This window comes from Panthera tigris, chromosome E3, assembly GCF_018350195.1.
Source record: "Panthera tigris isolate Pti1 chromosome E3, P.tigris_Pti1_mat1.1, whole genome shotgun sequence".
Lineage (NCBI taxonomy): Eukaryota > Metazoa > Chordata > Mammalia > Carnivora > Felidae > Panthera > Panthera tigris.
In genome coordinates this window covers 38,621,719-38,637,492 of record NC_056675.1, presented here as the reverse complement: position 1 = coordinate 38,637,492, position 15,774 = coordinate 38,621,719, and the positions used below count along the sequence as shown (strand labels likewise).

Here is a 15,774-nt window from a genome sequence, read left to right as displayed (position 1 = left end):
CATGCCCTTTCGCCTTTCCGTGGAGCCAGCTTAGGTTTATCTCTCCGTGTCCACTTGTGTACCACCCGCAGATGGAAGACCGTGTTAACCTGATAGCGGGTGTGACAGAGTCTACCCATGTGACCCTTGGGTTAAAGCGCTGTACACTGCCCTTTACTCTTCCTGGAGTCGTATGGAGTTGGTGGACCTTTGTCGAGTTGCCAGTCCTTGATCTCACTGTTTGCATTTCACAGCATTGTTTGTGCTCCCCAAACCTAAGGTGATCTCGTATCTAGAGCAAGGGGAAGAGCCATGGGTTCAAGGGTCCACGGAGCTCAAGGACAGTCCTGGAGAGCTGCCTACAGGTAAATACACCATGGGACACGATAAATGCCTTGATAGCAACCTTCGCAGGGCTTAACATTTTAAATTCTGTCTGTCTGTATTTTGTGGTCAATAATCATTGGATTTTCCTCTCCTTTCCTGTAGTTGTTTTGCTCTGCTGTGCGGTGGGCTGACTGTTCCGTTTATTCTGACAGGAATAAAGCACAAAAGTGACACTGAAAACCATCAGCCTATATGTGTTTCTGATTTAGAAATACAAGCACCAGGAGACATAGTATCAAAAAAGGCCCGAGCAAAAGTTCCCCAGAAAACAACAGGCAAAGAAAACCATGGCGATACACACAGGATAGGGAAGTGGCATCGAGATTTTCCTGTGAAGAAAAAAAAGAAACTTTCAAGCTGGAAACAAGAGTTGCTGAAACTTATGGATCTTCACAAGAAAGCCCGTGCTGGAGAGAAGCCATTTAAGTGCCAAGAATGTGGGAAAAGCTTCAGAGTTAGCTCTGACCTTATTAAGCACCAAAGAATTCACACTGAAGAGAAACCGTATAAATGTCAACAGTGTGATAAGAGGTTTAGATGGAGTTCAGATCTTAATAAGCACTTAACAACACATCAAGGAATAAAACCATACAAATGCTCCTGGTGTGGGAAAAGCTTCAGTCAAAATACAAATCTACACACGCACCAAAGAACTCACACTGGAGAGAAGCCCTTTACCTGTCACGAATGTGGAAAAAAATTCAGTCAGAACTCCCACCTTATCAAGCATCGGAGAACCCACACAGGTGAGCAGCCATATACTTGCAGCACCTGCCGGAGAAACTTCAGCAGGCGGTCAAGCCTCCTTAGACACCAGAAACTTCACCGCTAACCGGAAGTTCATCTTGTGTCCTCAGCATGAAGAAATTCACCAAGTAGAGGTTGACCTTGACATTTATGAAAAAATACAAAGTTGTGAAGCACGAGTAATTCTTCATCGGTGCAAAAATTGATAAAAACATATTTCACAGAAAGGAATCAAGGTTGACTCTGCAGGGATCTCTATAAGTAGTTTTGTACTACTTACATTTTTACACATGACCTTCTGGGAATTCCTTAGTAAGAAAGGTATTGAAAAAAACATTCTCAGTTAGGGAAACATTTTGCAATAGTATCTGGCAAAGTAACAAAGCCAGCTTTAATGAGCAGATGCGCCCATGACTCAGTCTTCTGTGATCGCAGAGGGTAAATTCTATTGGTTTTGCATTGAATTCCCAGTCACTTTTAAACACATATAACAGAAACGTTTATAGCACGGTCTCCCAAAAGAAAAAGCAATAACCTACTTATTTAATTGCCTTCAGTTGCCTTCAAGGTAGTTGACTTAACAATTTTAAGTCCCGTGTGGGAAAAAATGAGTTCTGTTGTCAAGTTTTCCAAGAGCTAAATTGGATTTTCTTCCTTTCCCTTGTCATTGGACACTGTTCCCAAAGTTGGACATCACTTGAGTTCCTTCCTGAACATTTTAGCAACTTTAGCTCTTGAATCCTTTTAGCGCCAGTTTTACTGTGATGAAATGCTATTTACTTCACCACTAGTGAATCTGCCAGGTAACTTAATAATGCACTATCTTATACCTCATTGGTGGTGTTTGAAAAAAAGATAAACATCTCTAATGAGATCGTATGAAAACGGGTTGGAATGTTTAGCCATGGATTGTGTATGACATGTAAAGATATTTCTGCAGTAAAATAAACTAGTCCTTTTCTTATAATCTCAGTATGATGAAGCATAAAAATTAGCACTTTCTTGAAGCCTAAAGAGAATTAATGAGAGTTCAGGATGAACTTCTCAGGTTTTTTTAATTTGCTCTGTAATTTGGCTTTGGTTTTTAAGAACAAACTAGAACCAGAATGTGTGCTGCAGGCAGGATGTGGTTCACTGGGAATGGCGGAAGATAGGGTTCCCAAGAGAAAACGTTTGGGAACTGATGCTGACTGGTGGGTAAGAATGGGTGACTCCACATCCACGTTGGATGGATGTCTTAAGCTGTAAACTGTTACTAAGCAGGTGGGGTATATATGTCTCTGTTTTGTGCACAGCATCTAACAACAGCCTTGGGTGAGACATGATAGACGGCTGAAAATCTCTGTAGGCTGTGGATCTTCTTAGAGCTCTTATCTACAACAACTCTCATGTATTCCCATTAGAGCTTTTAGGTGGTATCAGGAAAGAGGTTCAATGATTTCTTCTAAATACCTTATAAATAAGGAAGTTCAGGTTCGGATACCCTATGGCTAGTGGGTCTGTTGGTTGTCACTTGGTTGCATGAGTCAGACCTGGAGGTAGGATTTCCAGGATGGATGTGTGTGTTATGCCTCCAGGGCCAGACTGGATGATGTGTTGTGTCTGTTTCTAGCTTATAAGACATTCCTGTGGCTTGATTCGTTACTGAAATACTTAAGTCTCCATGTCCTCTGTGAAAGAGAGAAAACTGTGTTTCAACTCAGGGTTATTCTGGGGATTAGAGGGGCTGGTGAAGGAAAAGCACTCCACAGCCTGGCCAGTAGTAGATGCTCACCGTGCGTTTCTTTCCCTTTCCCCTGCTCCCCATGATACGCTGGGCAGACTGACTACACTTAGGAAGCAGGTGCATTTGTGGCTATTGGCGACTCCTTTCAGGAGTTGAGCGCTGCTGGTAGTGATAGTGCTTAGCTGATTTGGTCTGTGACTGCAGTGCTTTATGGTTTAAGTCTCATGGTGGTCTAGCGCCCTCAATGAGACTTTATTTTCTTCAAGATGATTCAAATATGATTTCGTAAGCACAGCCAGCTCTGAAGCTCCCGTCTGCATAGCTGTTACCCAACGCCCTCATCCTTCGACTACTGGTACTGCGTCATCCCGGGATACATGTGGACATCTTCCTGGTGCTACATTCATTCACTTTGATGGGGATCTCTCGTGGGCCCAGGCACCGTTCTAGACTGAGAAGATAGTAGTGAACAAAAGAGCTGGAAATCCACTCTCACGGGACTCGTATTCTAGTGAAGAGTAGAGAGAGTGGTTGTGGCTTTCTGCTACTTGAAGTCAGGGTCACGAGGTAGTTTTGGGTAATGGGTTATGAGCAGAGGCCTCGCTTCTGGGCTGAAGCCTTTCATTGTTGGTGCAAGACTCGGTAGTGCTCGTCTGCGTCAATCATGGAAGCCCACACAGGAAGGGGCCACAGGGTCAAAGTAGTCTGGAATGCTGAGCACCCCGCCCCCTGGCCCCTTGGTGAGGAGCTGTTGTGGAGAATGTCCCAGACCTGTGATGGGCTTTATGGGAATGAGAAATAAACTTTTGTTAAACCACTGAGGTGTTGGTGTCGTGTGTTTCTGCAGCATAACCTGGCTCATACAAATAGAGGCAGCTATCTACTAGAGCTGCGGAACCTTTTCTGTGTCGTTCCATGTGGACTTTGACCCTCAACAGAAACCTGCCTTCCTCTGAGCCAATGTAACACTGGTGGGCACACTGAGGAGCTTACATGATAGCAAAGGACTGATTTCTTACCTGAGACAATCCAGGTTGGTTATTTTTTCTTTTTAAAAAATTTTTTAAAAACGTTTATTTGTTTTTGAGAGAGAGAGAGAGAGAGTGCAAGCAGGGGAGGGGCAGAGAGAGAGGGAGACACAGAATCTGAAGCAGGCTCCAGGCTCTGAGCTGTCAGCACAGAGCCTGACGCGGAGCTTGAATCCACAAACCAGGAGATCATGACCTGAGCCAAAGTTGCACGCTTAACCAACTGAACCACCCAGGCACCCCTAGGTTGGTCATTTTTTCAAGTGGACAAGGCAGCCATCTCTCCCTGCCTCTCTGGCTTCTCCCTTATCCTTGCTCTCTGTTCCCCTGTGCTCCAGTGTTTATGTGCATAAGATACGTTTCTGTCGATCGATGGGCTACAGAGAGAGGATGGGTTGCCTTTCATTTCTCATGTGAGTGCAATATACATTAAGGAGTCGTTTGGTAACTACCCCTTGCATATCTTAGGTGAGTCTTGTGTCAAAAAACACGCAACCTAGGGCAGAAGCAAATTTGCCCTGATTGGTGTACAGAGGAAGGTGGCTGCCCTCTTGGACTAAGGTGATGGTTGGGAAGAAGCTTGTGCAGAAAAGCAGAAGCAGGACCTTCCATTTGAGGAGTGAGAAGCCTCTGTAGGGAATGTCTCCTTAGCCAATTACCAGCTGTACAATGTTCCAGAAGTCCTTAGGTGGGGTGAACAAAAGGACATTGGGAGAAGGAATTTCTATTCGTCACAGGGTTGAGCACCGATTACCAAAAATGCAACAGAAAATCAAAATTAGTTTGGGTTAAAGATGAAGTGGAACACACAACCTTAGATTTAGCCTCAAATGTTAGTATTACGGCTCTCAGAAATATAGCCAAATGATTTTAGGACAGTCCAGAAGTTGCTGTGTTTCAATTGGTTCAGGTCACAGCTTTATAATGGTTCCTTGCTTGGTTCTGAGAACTGGATCGTTGACCAGGAAATCCTCATTCCTCTCTGCACTGGTCTAAGCGGCCACAGTGTGGGGTCCATGGCAGATCCAGAGTGTTCCCCGCCATTTAGGAGACTCCATCTGGAACCTCAAGGTGGTCTTGCGAACCTCCGCTGTCTTCGCTGGAGGGGAAGGACAAGAGGAGAGCTTGGAATTGAACCAAGGTGCTAGGGTTGATCAGCTTTTACAGGAGCCGTGAGAAGAGTGTTTCATTCCCCCGGAGAATATGAGAGCAAGAATGCTGGGCAGCCCTTTCGATCAGATCGCCCTGGACAGTTGACATAACACGGGTGGTTTGAATTCCATAGAGTCCTTTCCAATCATCGAGTCACTGCACAGACCAGTGTTCACCGACCACCTTCTGCATTTCCTGGCCAGTTGCACTCGTGTCCTGGGTCAAGACTGCCTAGTGCTTTTCTCTCTGGGCTCTCCCCTCCGGTGTGCAGAGTGGATTATTTGCTGAAGGGCTCCCATTGTTTCTGTGGGTTCTCACCTGAATGGAGTCTCTGGAGTGTCCTCAAGTAGGAAAGGTTGAACTTTTTGTTCACACGTGGTGTTTCTAGGGTTGTTTCCAAAACCTATTTGGACAAAAGCATATTGTCACTAAATCTCTCTCACACTTGTCACCTTTATCATTTCTTGTGTGGTTCAGTAGGGAGCGAGGCTGGAGTGCTGTTGAAGCATCTGCCGGTGTCCCTTCTGTGCAGGAATTCCTCCGTGTATGAATCCCCCGTGGGCAGTGATAATCGGGCTGTTGTTGCAGAAGAGCTTTCTGCAGTCCAGCATGTGTGAGGCTCTCCTGTGTGACTCAGCGCATGTGAGAACACCCGCACTTTGCTTTAAAGCAGCCCTCCGTCTGTGTCTCCTGACGGGGGTTGAGCAGCTCCGAGTTTCAGGTTTAGGACTGTCAGAATCGCTTCTCCCTTCTCCCACGGTAGGATGATGACTGTGGAGTTGCACTGATCTTGCCACTAACACAATATATTAAGCTTTATAGTATTTGGGTACCCTGCACCTTTAAGGGAAAACTTAGTAAGAAAGCTTAAGGTTGAATTTTTTAAGCAAAGGATGGATTTCCAACATCATAATTGTCACACTAAGCATTTGTCCATGATGTGTATGAACAACGGAACAGTGTCAAAGCATTTGAAGAAAAACAAAAAGTGAAGGATCCCTAATATTTCATAAAGGTACAAGTAAAATATGTTTCACCTGAGAAATGTTTCTTTAAGTGAATAATGTTAGTAGCTTCATGAATACTAATTTACAGGGATGAATTCAGAAAAAGTCTTTAAACACTTCCTTCTTCCTTTACAATGGTGAGGGAGTATTAGCCAGCTTCATAGTTTTATATCCTCCCTAAAGGATAAGTTGGATTTCCGATCATATTTTTTGAGTTAAATGTTCCTTCATTTTCATTTTTACAGTCTCCTCATAGTTCTTGTTCAAAGATTCGGGGTAAAATTCCTGTTCACATGATCAAAGACCTTAATCTTTCTGATTGGAGAGAATTTGATTTTATTTTCCCTCCGATTTCATCCTCTACACAAAGCCTGTTTTGTGGCTCTTGCCTGTTACACCTGCCTCTATGTTTTCCTACACTGGAAACCCTATTTCCTGTTCTGAGCAAGTTATCAAGAAAGATTAACTTAGAACTTACAGGCAAGATTGGCACAAACTGAGCTCTCAAGAATATCATCGTCAGCCACCTTCCAAATAAACACTTAAAGCACATCTAAAAAGTCTTTACCAGGATCAGAAATTTAGGATTATGCTTATTTGTTTTTTAAATTTAATTTAATTTTCTTGCTCAGGCTAATAGTAAAGCCAGTCCGAATCCTGAGAACACACAGTCACAAATGAGGGGTGCTGGTGGCTCAGGAGCGATCTCCGTGAGGGACGTAGCCAACCCCAGCTGCCATAGCCAATCCACAAGTGACCCCTCGAGAACTGTTGTGACATCAGGGGAGGAGTCAGCAGAGAACTGGGTGACGGCAGGAAATTACAACACCTGTTTTTCTCTTTAAGAAGCTAGTTTTGGCTACTTATCTCAGTGTTCTGAATATTCAGGAGGGAGGGAAAAACCTGACCCATGACACGGGGGCACGAGCGCATCACCGGGATCACCTGTAACATCAGAAGACACGCATCTTCATGCTCCAGTCTCAGTGGTGAATCACTTCATTGGTGAAACGGTCAAAAAAGAAGCAATTAAATGTAAGGCGAGCTTTTTGCCATAAAAGACTCTGGAGTTCTTCTAAGGTTCCAGAAGAAAAAGTATGTTTGGTGTCTTAGAAATTCAAAAACTGAAAAGAGAACAAGATCTATGGACGATTCAGCAACCTAAGTAAAAGAAATATGCACAACATATAAATATGCTTGTCTGGTTAGTGGATTTATGTGAAGTTAACGGCACATCACCTAGACCCTTTTGTAAGGTCTGTCTAGAATCATACTGTACCTCTTAAGGTAGTGAACTCTGTATGAATACCTGAATCAAAGGACCAAAGTTTGGGATGCCTGGGTGGCTCAGTCAGTGAAAGCATCCAGCTCTTGATTTCGGCTCAGGTCCTAATGTCATGGTTGGTGAGATCAAGCCTTAGGTTCTGTGCTGACAGCTCTGAGACTGCTTGGTATTCTCATTCCCCTTCTTGCCCCTCCCCCACTCATGCACATCTGCATGCTCGCTCTCAAAATAAATAATCCTTGGAAAAATTGTTTTTGAACCTACCAATGCAGGGAGTCAACTGTTTTGCTGTCTTCATAGCCCTGAGGTTCTATTCCATTGCCTTGGTTAGGAGATATTGACATAAAGAAGTTGGTGAGAAATAGGAATTGCAAAGTGAATTTGGCTTGGCGAGCTTATGCTCTAGAATGTGGGCTCTAAAGTAAAGACTAATTTGGAGGCTCCATTAAGCATTTGGTAAAGAGGTCCGTTCATTTGACTACAACACCGATGGCTAACTTAGGACTTACCATGTGTTAGATAATGATCTAACCTGTTTAATGAGAATCAACTCATTTACTCCTCACAGCAACCTATAGTGTCCCTATTATAAGATGAGGACACTGGAACACAAGAGGAAACCTGAGGGCTAAAGATGACACAGTGGAGGGGTGGGAATCAAACACACATACTCTTGACTACAAGGGTTGTGCTATTTTAAACATTTTTTTTTTAAAACAAGTAGTCACAGGGGCGCCTGGATGGCGCAGTCGGTTAAGCGTCCGACTTCAGCCAGGTCACGATCTCGCGGTCCGTGAGTTCGAGCCCCGCGTCAGGCTCTGGGCTGATGGCTCGGAGCCTGGAGCCTGTTTCCGATTCTGTGTCTCCCTCTCTCTCTGCCCCTCCCCCGTTCATGGTCTGTCTCTCTCTGTCCCAAAAATAAATAAAAAACGTTGAAAAAAAAAATTAAAAAAATAAAATAAAATAAAACAAGTAGTCACAGAAAAGTTGAAAGCACAATACAAAGGAATCATTTGAGAGTGCACTGACAACTTGAAATTCTGTCCTCCCTGAATATCTTAATGTGTATCTCTAAGAAACAGGAACACAATCCTATGGGACCACACAAGAGCCATCAGAATTACTAAATGAAAATTAACACCTGACATCTAATCCTCAGACCATTCAGCTTTTGCCAGTTGGCCCAGTAAGGTCTATCATAGCAAGAAGATGTTGTTAACATTTATATATGCGTTTAGTTGTCACATCTCTATTTTTTTTTTTTTTTTTACCTCTCTCTTTTTAAAAATGTTTTATTTTGGGGACGCTTGGGTGGCTCAGTTGGTTAAGCGTCCGACTTCGGCTCAGGTCATGATTTCACAGTCTGTGAGTTCGAGCCCCGCGTCGGGCTCTGTGCTGACAGCTCAGAGCCTGGAGCCTGCTTCAGATTCTGTGTCTCCCTCTCTCTCTGCCCCTCTCCCACTCACACTCTGTATCTCTCTCTCAAGAATAAAATAAAATAAATATTTAAAACATTAAAAAAATATAGTTTATTTTTAAGTAATCTCTACACCCAACATGGGGCTTGAATTCAACCCTAAGATCAAGAGTCACATGCTCTTCTGACTGAGCCAGGCAGGAGCCCCATCACGTTTCTTTAGTCTTTGTCAGTCTGAAATGGTTCCTCAGTCTTTTATTGACATAAACAACGTTGACACTTTAAAGATCATTAGCCACTTATTTTATAAACATCCCTCAATTTGAGCTTCATGCTTCCTCATAATTAGATTCAAGTTTTGCCTCTCTGTCAGGAAACCACAGCAGTGATGTTGCCTTCTTTGTGTCCTATCAGGTGTTTCTATGGACTAAATTGGGTCCTTCCACCCCCAAATTCATACCTTGAAGCCCTGACCCCGATGTGACTGCCTTTGAAGATATGGCCTTTAGGAGTTAATTAGAGGTAGGTAATTAGGTGGGCGTCTAATCCGATAAAATTGGTGACTTTATTAAACGAGGAAGAAAAGAAGAGACCTTTATCCACACCCACTCAGAGAAAATACCACGCGTGAACAAAGTGTTCATCTGCAAGCCAGGAAAGAGCCTTCACCAGAAACCTAATCCTCCCAGAACCCTTATCTTGGACTTTCCAGCCTATAGAAACATGGGAAAGCAAATTCCTGTTTAAGTCACTGTTTATGGTATTTTGTTATGGCAGCCTGAGCCAACTAAGATCATGTATGTTTCAATGTGTCCCATTGCTAATGACATTACTGGAATCATCTTAAGTGAAAATGGTGTCTGCCAGGCTCTTCCTGTATTTTATCTATTCCTTTTATAATCAGTAACTTTAATGGTGAAGTAATTTGAAACCATGTAAATATCCTGTTACTAATGAAATTCAGTGTATTCATTTATTTACACGTTACAAAATCAAGGTTTCCTGTTTTATTCAGTAGTTTGTAATGTATTACTATTATTATATTGTCTGCTATCTGATTAGTGGAAGTCCATTCAAACTTTTGTTTTTCTGACTTTTCCCCAAATTATTTGAGCACTTTCTCCTTTCTGGAACCACAAGCTATTCGATGCTCATCTTGTATTATCCTTTCCCTAGCCCAGCTGTTTATCTCAAATGGTATTTAGAAGCCTATTTCTGGACCCTAAGGTGCAGTAATAAGGACTTATTACTATTGGTAAGGTAATACATATCTCAAAGAGAGTATATTAACTTCTTTTGTTTTTCTGGTGGGAGAATTAGGGGATTGAGACAAGGAGAGTGAAGATATTAAATTTAAAAAGAGAGGTTTTTAAAAACAGTTTTTACTTCAAAAAAATTTTTAATGATTATTTATTTATTTTGGGAGAGAGAGCCTGAGCAGGGGAAGGACAGAGAGAGAAGGAGACAGAATCTGAAGCAGGCTTCAGGCTCTCAGCTGTCAGCACACAGCCCGATGTGGGGCTCAAACCTATGAACCATGAGATCATGACCGGAGCTGAAGTCGGATGCTTAACCGACTGAGCCACCCAGGCACCCCTAAAAGTTTTTCTTTATTTACTATGAGAGTGTGAGCAAGGGAGGGGCAAGGAGAGAGACAGACAGAGAGAGAGAATCCCAAGCAAGCCCTGCTCTGTCAGGGCAGAGCCCAATGCCACCACCACAAGATCATGACCTGAGCTGGAATCACAAATCCCACACTTAATTGACTGAACCACCCAGATGCCTCGAAAGGGACGCTTCTCTTGCAGAAGATGCTTAGACCCCATTAACGTTGTGTCAGGCAAAAACCAAAAACATGATCAGTGGGGGGACCCCTGTAAAAGCAACGTCCAATAATGAGAAGGGAATGCTCTCCGATTTTGATTTCCGTTTTCTGTGCTGTAGTCTCATTATTCTCAGGCTCCAGCGAAGCCTCATACGAACCCTCTTTTGAAAAACAAACCAGGAGTGTTGGGCCCAAGCTTTGTGTGTAGGGAGAAGCAGACAAGAAAGAGGGGAAACAGTTGACAAAGGGCCAAATGTGAGGGGTAGATGACTCAGAGCTGTACAGAGAACGAAATGACAGATGGCAATCAGGACAGGGAAAGCATCCCTAGAGAATGGGAGCAATACTTGAGGTCTCAGTTCCTAATTGTCTGAAACATAACTTGTTGATCATATATGAAAACATAGCAAATTTCATTAGGAATCAGGGGATTCAAGTGACAGCCAAAATGAAATACTGTTTTATTAATTCTGGTTGGTAGACATTTAAAAGACTGAAAATGCCAAGAATTCATAATGATATGAAAACACCAGGAACTTTTTTTTTTTTTTTGAGGGGGGGGATGTGGAGAGAGAGAGAGGAAGTGCAAGCAGGCGAGAGGGACAGAGGGAGAGAGAGGAGCCCGACCCGGGGCTTGATTCCATCACTCTGGTATCATGACCTGAGCTGAAATCAAGAGTCAGATGGTCGTCTGACTGAGCCACCCAGGTGCTCCCACTAGGAGCGGTTTTTTTTAAAGTTTATTTATTTTGAGGGCGACAGAGACAGCGTGAGTGAAAGAGGGGCGGAGAGAAGGAGACAGAGAATCCCAAGCAGGCTCTGCACCGTCAGCGTGGGGCCTGATGTGGGACTCGAACTCACAAAACCATGAGATCATGACTTGAGCCAAGACCAAGAGTCAGATGCTTAACTGACTGAGCCACCCAGGCGCCCCTGAACTAGCACTTTTTAAATACTGCTGGAGGAGGGGGATACTAGTACAACCACTTTGGCATTATTTAGTAAAGTTGAGGATGTTACACACCAAAGACCTATTTCTCTGGGACACACCCTAGATAAAGTCTTAAAAAATACACCTGTTTACAGGTACAATAATGTTCACGGCAGCATTGTTTATAATAAAATCCTGAAACAGCCCAAATGTCCACTAACAGAATAGATGAATGAATGCGGCAGTCATTTAGCGGAATATTACCCAGCAATAAAAATAAAGGAGCCCTATATGCACCTACTTGAATGAATATCACAAGTGAGATGTGTAGTGAAAAGTTACAGAAAAATGTGAACCACAAAAACTTCTGCAGCCATGCAAGACGTTTTATGTCATTTGGATAATTACAAAAATGTTGATCCCAGAACACCAGAAAACTCGGAGACACACACGAATATACCGGAAGATTATAGGTGATTTTCTTTCTTTTTTTGTTCTGTCCCTCACCTCCTCTGAGAGCATCCTCTCGTCAGTGATAGCCACGGCCACGGATTGCCGTCTGTTGGTCCTCCGCTGTGTTGTGGTCAAGCAGTGGTGTGACTGCTTGAAGTTGGCAACTCTGGCCTTGCAAAATGTTGTGTTAGTTTTATAATTTTTAAAATTTTATTTGTATTTCTTCGGGAGAGAGGGGAGGAGCAGAGAGATAGGGAGGGAGGGAGGGAGGGAGGGAGGGAGAGAGAGAGAGAGAGAGAGAGAGAGAGAGAGAGAGAGAGAGAGAATCCCAAGCAGTCTTCACTCTCATCACAGAGTCCAATGCAGGGCTCGATCCCACAACTATGAGACCATGTCCTGGGCTGAAATCAAGACTCAGGCTCTTCACCCACTGGTTGACCAAGGTGCCCCATGGCCTTGCAGAATGTTTTTGGTGACTCCCTATTTCAGATGCCTGCCACGCTATAGCTGTTCCTCTGTGAGCAGCACCATGGTTGATCATTTCCTTTATGACATGCCTGCCTGGATGAAGTCATATGTGGCCATAAAGGTTTCAAACGTTTAAAGTCTTGGGGCGTCTGGGTGGCACAGTCATTTCAGTGTCTGAGTCTTGATTTTGGCTCAGGTTGTGACCCTAGGGTTGTGGGACTGAGCCCCACCTGGGGGCTCTGCGCTGAGGTGAGCCTGCTTGGGACTCTCTCCCTTGGCCTGCCCCTCTCCTCTGCTCATGTGCTCTCTCTTTCTCTCTCTAAAATAATATAAAATAAAATAAAATTTTTTAAAAGGTCAAAGTTTTTGTGACAACAATCATCATCCTACTGGTCTCCATATGACTGACCCTTGTCAACCATATCTACATTACAGAAGCTGGCCAAGATCTTCTAAGCCAGGGACTAGGGGAGCAAAGCTTTAGAAACCTGTAGATCCCACAAGTGGTACAGGAATTCTCTATGGGATAGTCATGTCTAATTAAATCTCTCCTAAGAACAGCTACTTCCTTGGTTGGACCAATTTCCTTATCTTTATCCTGTTCTTTTTAAAACATATTTTATTTATTTTTTTATTTTGTTAATGTTTATTTATTCTTGAGAGAGAGAGAGAGCATGAGCTGGGGAGGGGCAGAGAGAGAGAGAGAGAGAGACAGAGAATCAGAAGTAGGCTCCAAGCTCCAAGCTGTCAGCACAGAGCCTGATGCTTGAACTCATGAACCATGAGATCATGACCTGAGCTGCAGTCAGACTCTCAACCAACTGAACCACCCAGATGCCCCCCAAAATATTCTATCTTAAAGTAACCTCTACGCTAACATGGGGCCCGTACTCACAACCCTGAGACCAAGAGTCACATACGCTGCTGGCTGAGCCAGCCAAATGCCCCATTATCCTATTGTTGTTTTTTTTTTTAAGTTTATTTATTTTGAGAGAGAGAGAGAGAGAGAGAGAGAGAGAGAATCCCAAGCAGGCTCCGCACCCTCAGCACAGAACCTGGAGCAGGGTTCTAACTCACGAACCATGAGAACATGACCTGAACCGAAATCAAGAGCTGGACGTTCATCCGACTGAGCCACACAGCCGCCCCTCTCCTGTTCTTAACATACACTCATACTCTCTTATCTACAGCGTAAGGAACATGGACCTTAAGAGTGCACTAAAGAAATTTCTAGGTGGCTGAGGAGACATGTGACTAGAGCTACAGGGAAGCACTGCTCTGTCGTCGTTTTTTCCCAGATCAGACTCTGTTATCTCTCTCCTTTCTGTCATTGTAGTGCTCTAGTTACATTGCCCTCTGAATAGAGAGGCAGCAGCATACCTTAGAAAGTTCATGACGCTAGGAACCAAGACGCTTGGGCATTTTGCTGTACTGTGCAAATGAGATATGATAGTGGATCTGATCTCTCCAGCACTCAATTTCATCATCTACGAAATGAATAGAATAGCGGACAGGAACATTGTAAGGATCAAATAGATCATTTATGGGAGTGCTTAGTGAAAACTGCTCAGTGTTATATTTAAAAATTTTTCTATAATGTCTTATTTATGTTTGAGAGAGAAAGAGAGCACAAGTGGGTAGGGGCAGAGAGAAAGACAGAGACAGAGACAGAGACAGAGACAGAGAATCTGAAGCAGGCTCCAGGATCCAAGCCATGAGTGCAGAGCCCTAACCCAGGCTGGAATTCACGAACCCTGAGATCATGACCTGAAACAAAGCAGGAGGCTTAACCGATTGAGCAACCCAGGCACCCTTGCTGGGTGTTATTCTTTTTTTCTTTTTTCTTTTCTTTTCTTTTCTTTTTTTTTTATACAATAGTCCAGCCACAGGAACTGGAGGCTGCAATGCCACACTGGACACGTGGCAGATGGCAGGGTGTCACATCTCCCTAGGTGGCTATTGTTGGCTCTGGGCTGTCTGACTTAACACACGTGTTCTTTCTCACCAATTTAGATGGGGCATAATTTGTGTGACTGCAGTCACCTTCAAGTCTTCTCTGGGTGAGAAGAGCCTGGTCATTCAAGGGGCCACCAGGACTAGTCCTGTCAGCTTCATTTGTGGTGACCACAGTCAGCATCTCTCAAGGTAGCAGGAGGTCATGTGGGCCAGGACCTAGCTAGGACACCAGCTGTCCTTGCTCTCACACTCTTGGCCAGCTTCTACTTCTGCTCACCCTAATGGCAACAATGTAGCCGCTGGCTCAGCCCATCAGCTCAGGGCCTTGTCCTTGTTGTGGCCTATGAGAGAATTAATTAAAGGAGGGAAGATACCCGGGTCTCACCATGAAAGGATTAGGACCTTGGCCAGTGATTCTCACACATCACGGTAAAATAAAATTTATGACTCTTCTAGGTGTATGACAATTTTTACAACATAATTAATAGTGCCCCCTTTCCCTAAAAGGGTCACAGTTTGGGCAATGAATTATGTAATTGCCCTACTTAAAATTCATATTTCCAAGCTCCATTCGTAGAGTCTGGTTTACTATGTTTAGGGGTTCTTAGGAATCTGGATTTTATTTTTTAATATGAAATTTATTGTCAAATTGTTTTCATACAACACCCAGTGCTCATCCCAACAGGTGCCCTCCTCAATGCCCATCACCCACTTTCCCCTCCCTTCCACCCCCCATCAACCCTCAATTTATTTTCAGTTTTTAAGAGTCTCTTATGGTTTGGCTCCCTCCCTCTCTAACTTTTTTTTTCCTTCCCCTCCCCCATGGTCTTCTGTTAAGTTTCTCAAGATCCACATAAGAGTGAAAACATATGGTATCTGTCTTCCTCTGTATGACTTATTTCACTTAGCATAACGCTCCCCAGTTCCACCCACGTTGCTACAAAAGGCCATATTTCATTCTTTTTCATTGCCAAGTAGTATTCCATTGTGTATATAAACCACAATTTCTTTATCCATTCATCAGTTGATGGATATTTAGGCTCTTTCCATAATTTGGCTATTGTTGAAAGGTGCTGCTATAAACATTGGGGTACAAGTGCCCCTATGCATCAGCACTCCGGTATCCCTTGGGTAAATTCCTAGCAGTGCTATTGCTGGGTCATAGGGTAGATCTATTTTTAATTTTGTGAGGAACCTTCACCCTGTTTTCCAGAGTGGTTGCACCAGTATGCATTCCCGTGTGTGTTATTCTTAATCATAGTGGAATGCTTTCCCTAAGAAGGTTTATCAGTGTATATCATATAACACCTCCCTCCATTTATATCCTGATGGAGTGCTAATCCTTCAAGGTGCCTCCATAAATGATGGATGGATGAAAGGGCCAGAAAACACAGACAGACCATTGTTCTTTCC

At 43.5% G+C, this 15,774-nt stretch overlaps 1 protein-coding gene across 11 annotated transcripts in view; it reads left to right on the top strand.

Annotated features, from left to right (window-relative positions):
* The window catches only part of ZNF75A (zinc finger protein 75a), a 56,365-nt gene that overhangs the window by 7,997 nt on the left and 32,594 nt on the right, over positions 1 to 15,774 (top strand). For 2 of the 11 annotated variants that reach the window (XM_042972364.1, XM_042972362.1), the window contains 2 exons: positions 234 to 344; positions 519 to 3,651. The exons of 6 other annotated variants lie outside the window; for them this stretch is intronic. In XM_042972364.1, the coding sequence (XP_042828298.1) occupies positions 234 to 344; positions 519 to 1,198 (791 nt within the window). In that variant the 3' untranslated portion in view covers positions 1,199 to 3,651. Of the gene's footprint in view, positions 1 to 233; positions 345 to 468; positions 3,652 to 9,142; positions 9,627 to 15,774 lie in introns of those variants that run through there. 3 more of the 11 variants (XM_042972369.1, XM_042972367.1, XM_042972368.1) reach the window with 3 other exon arrangements.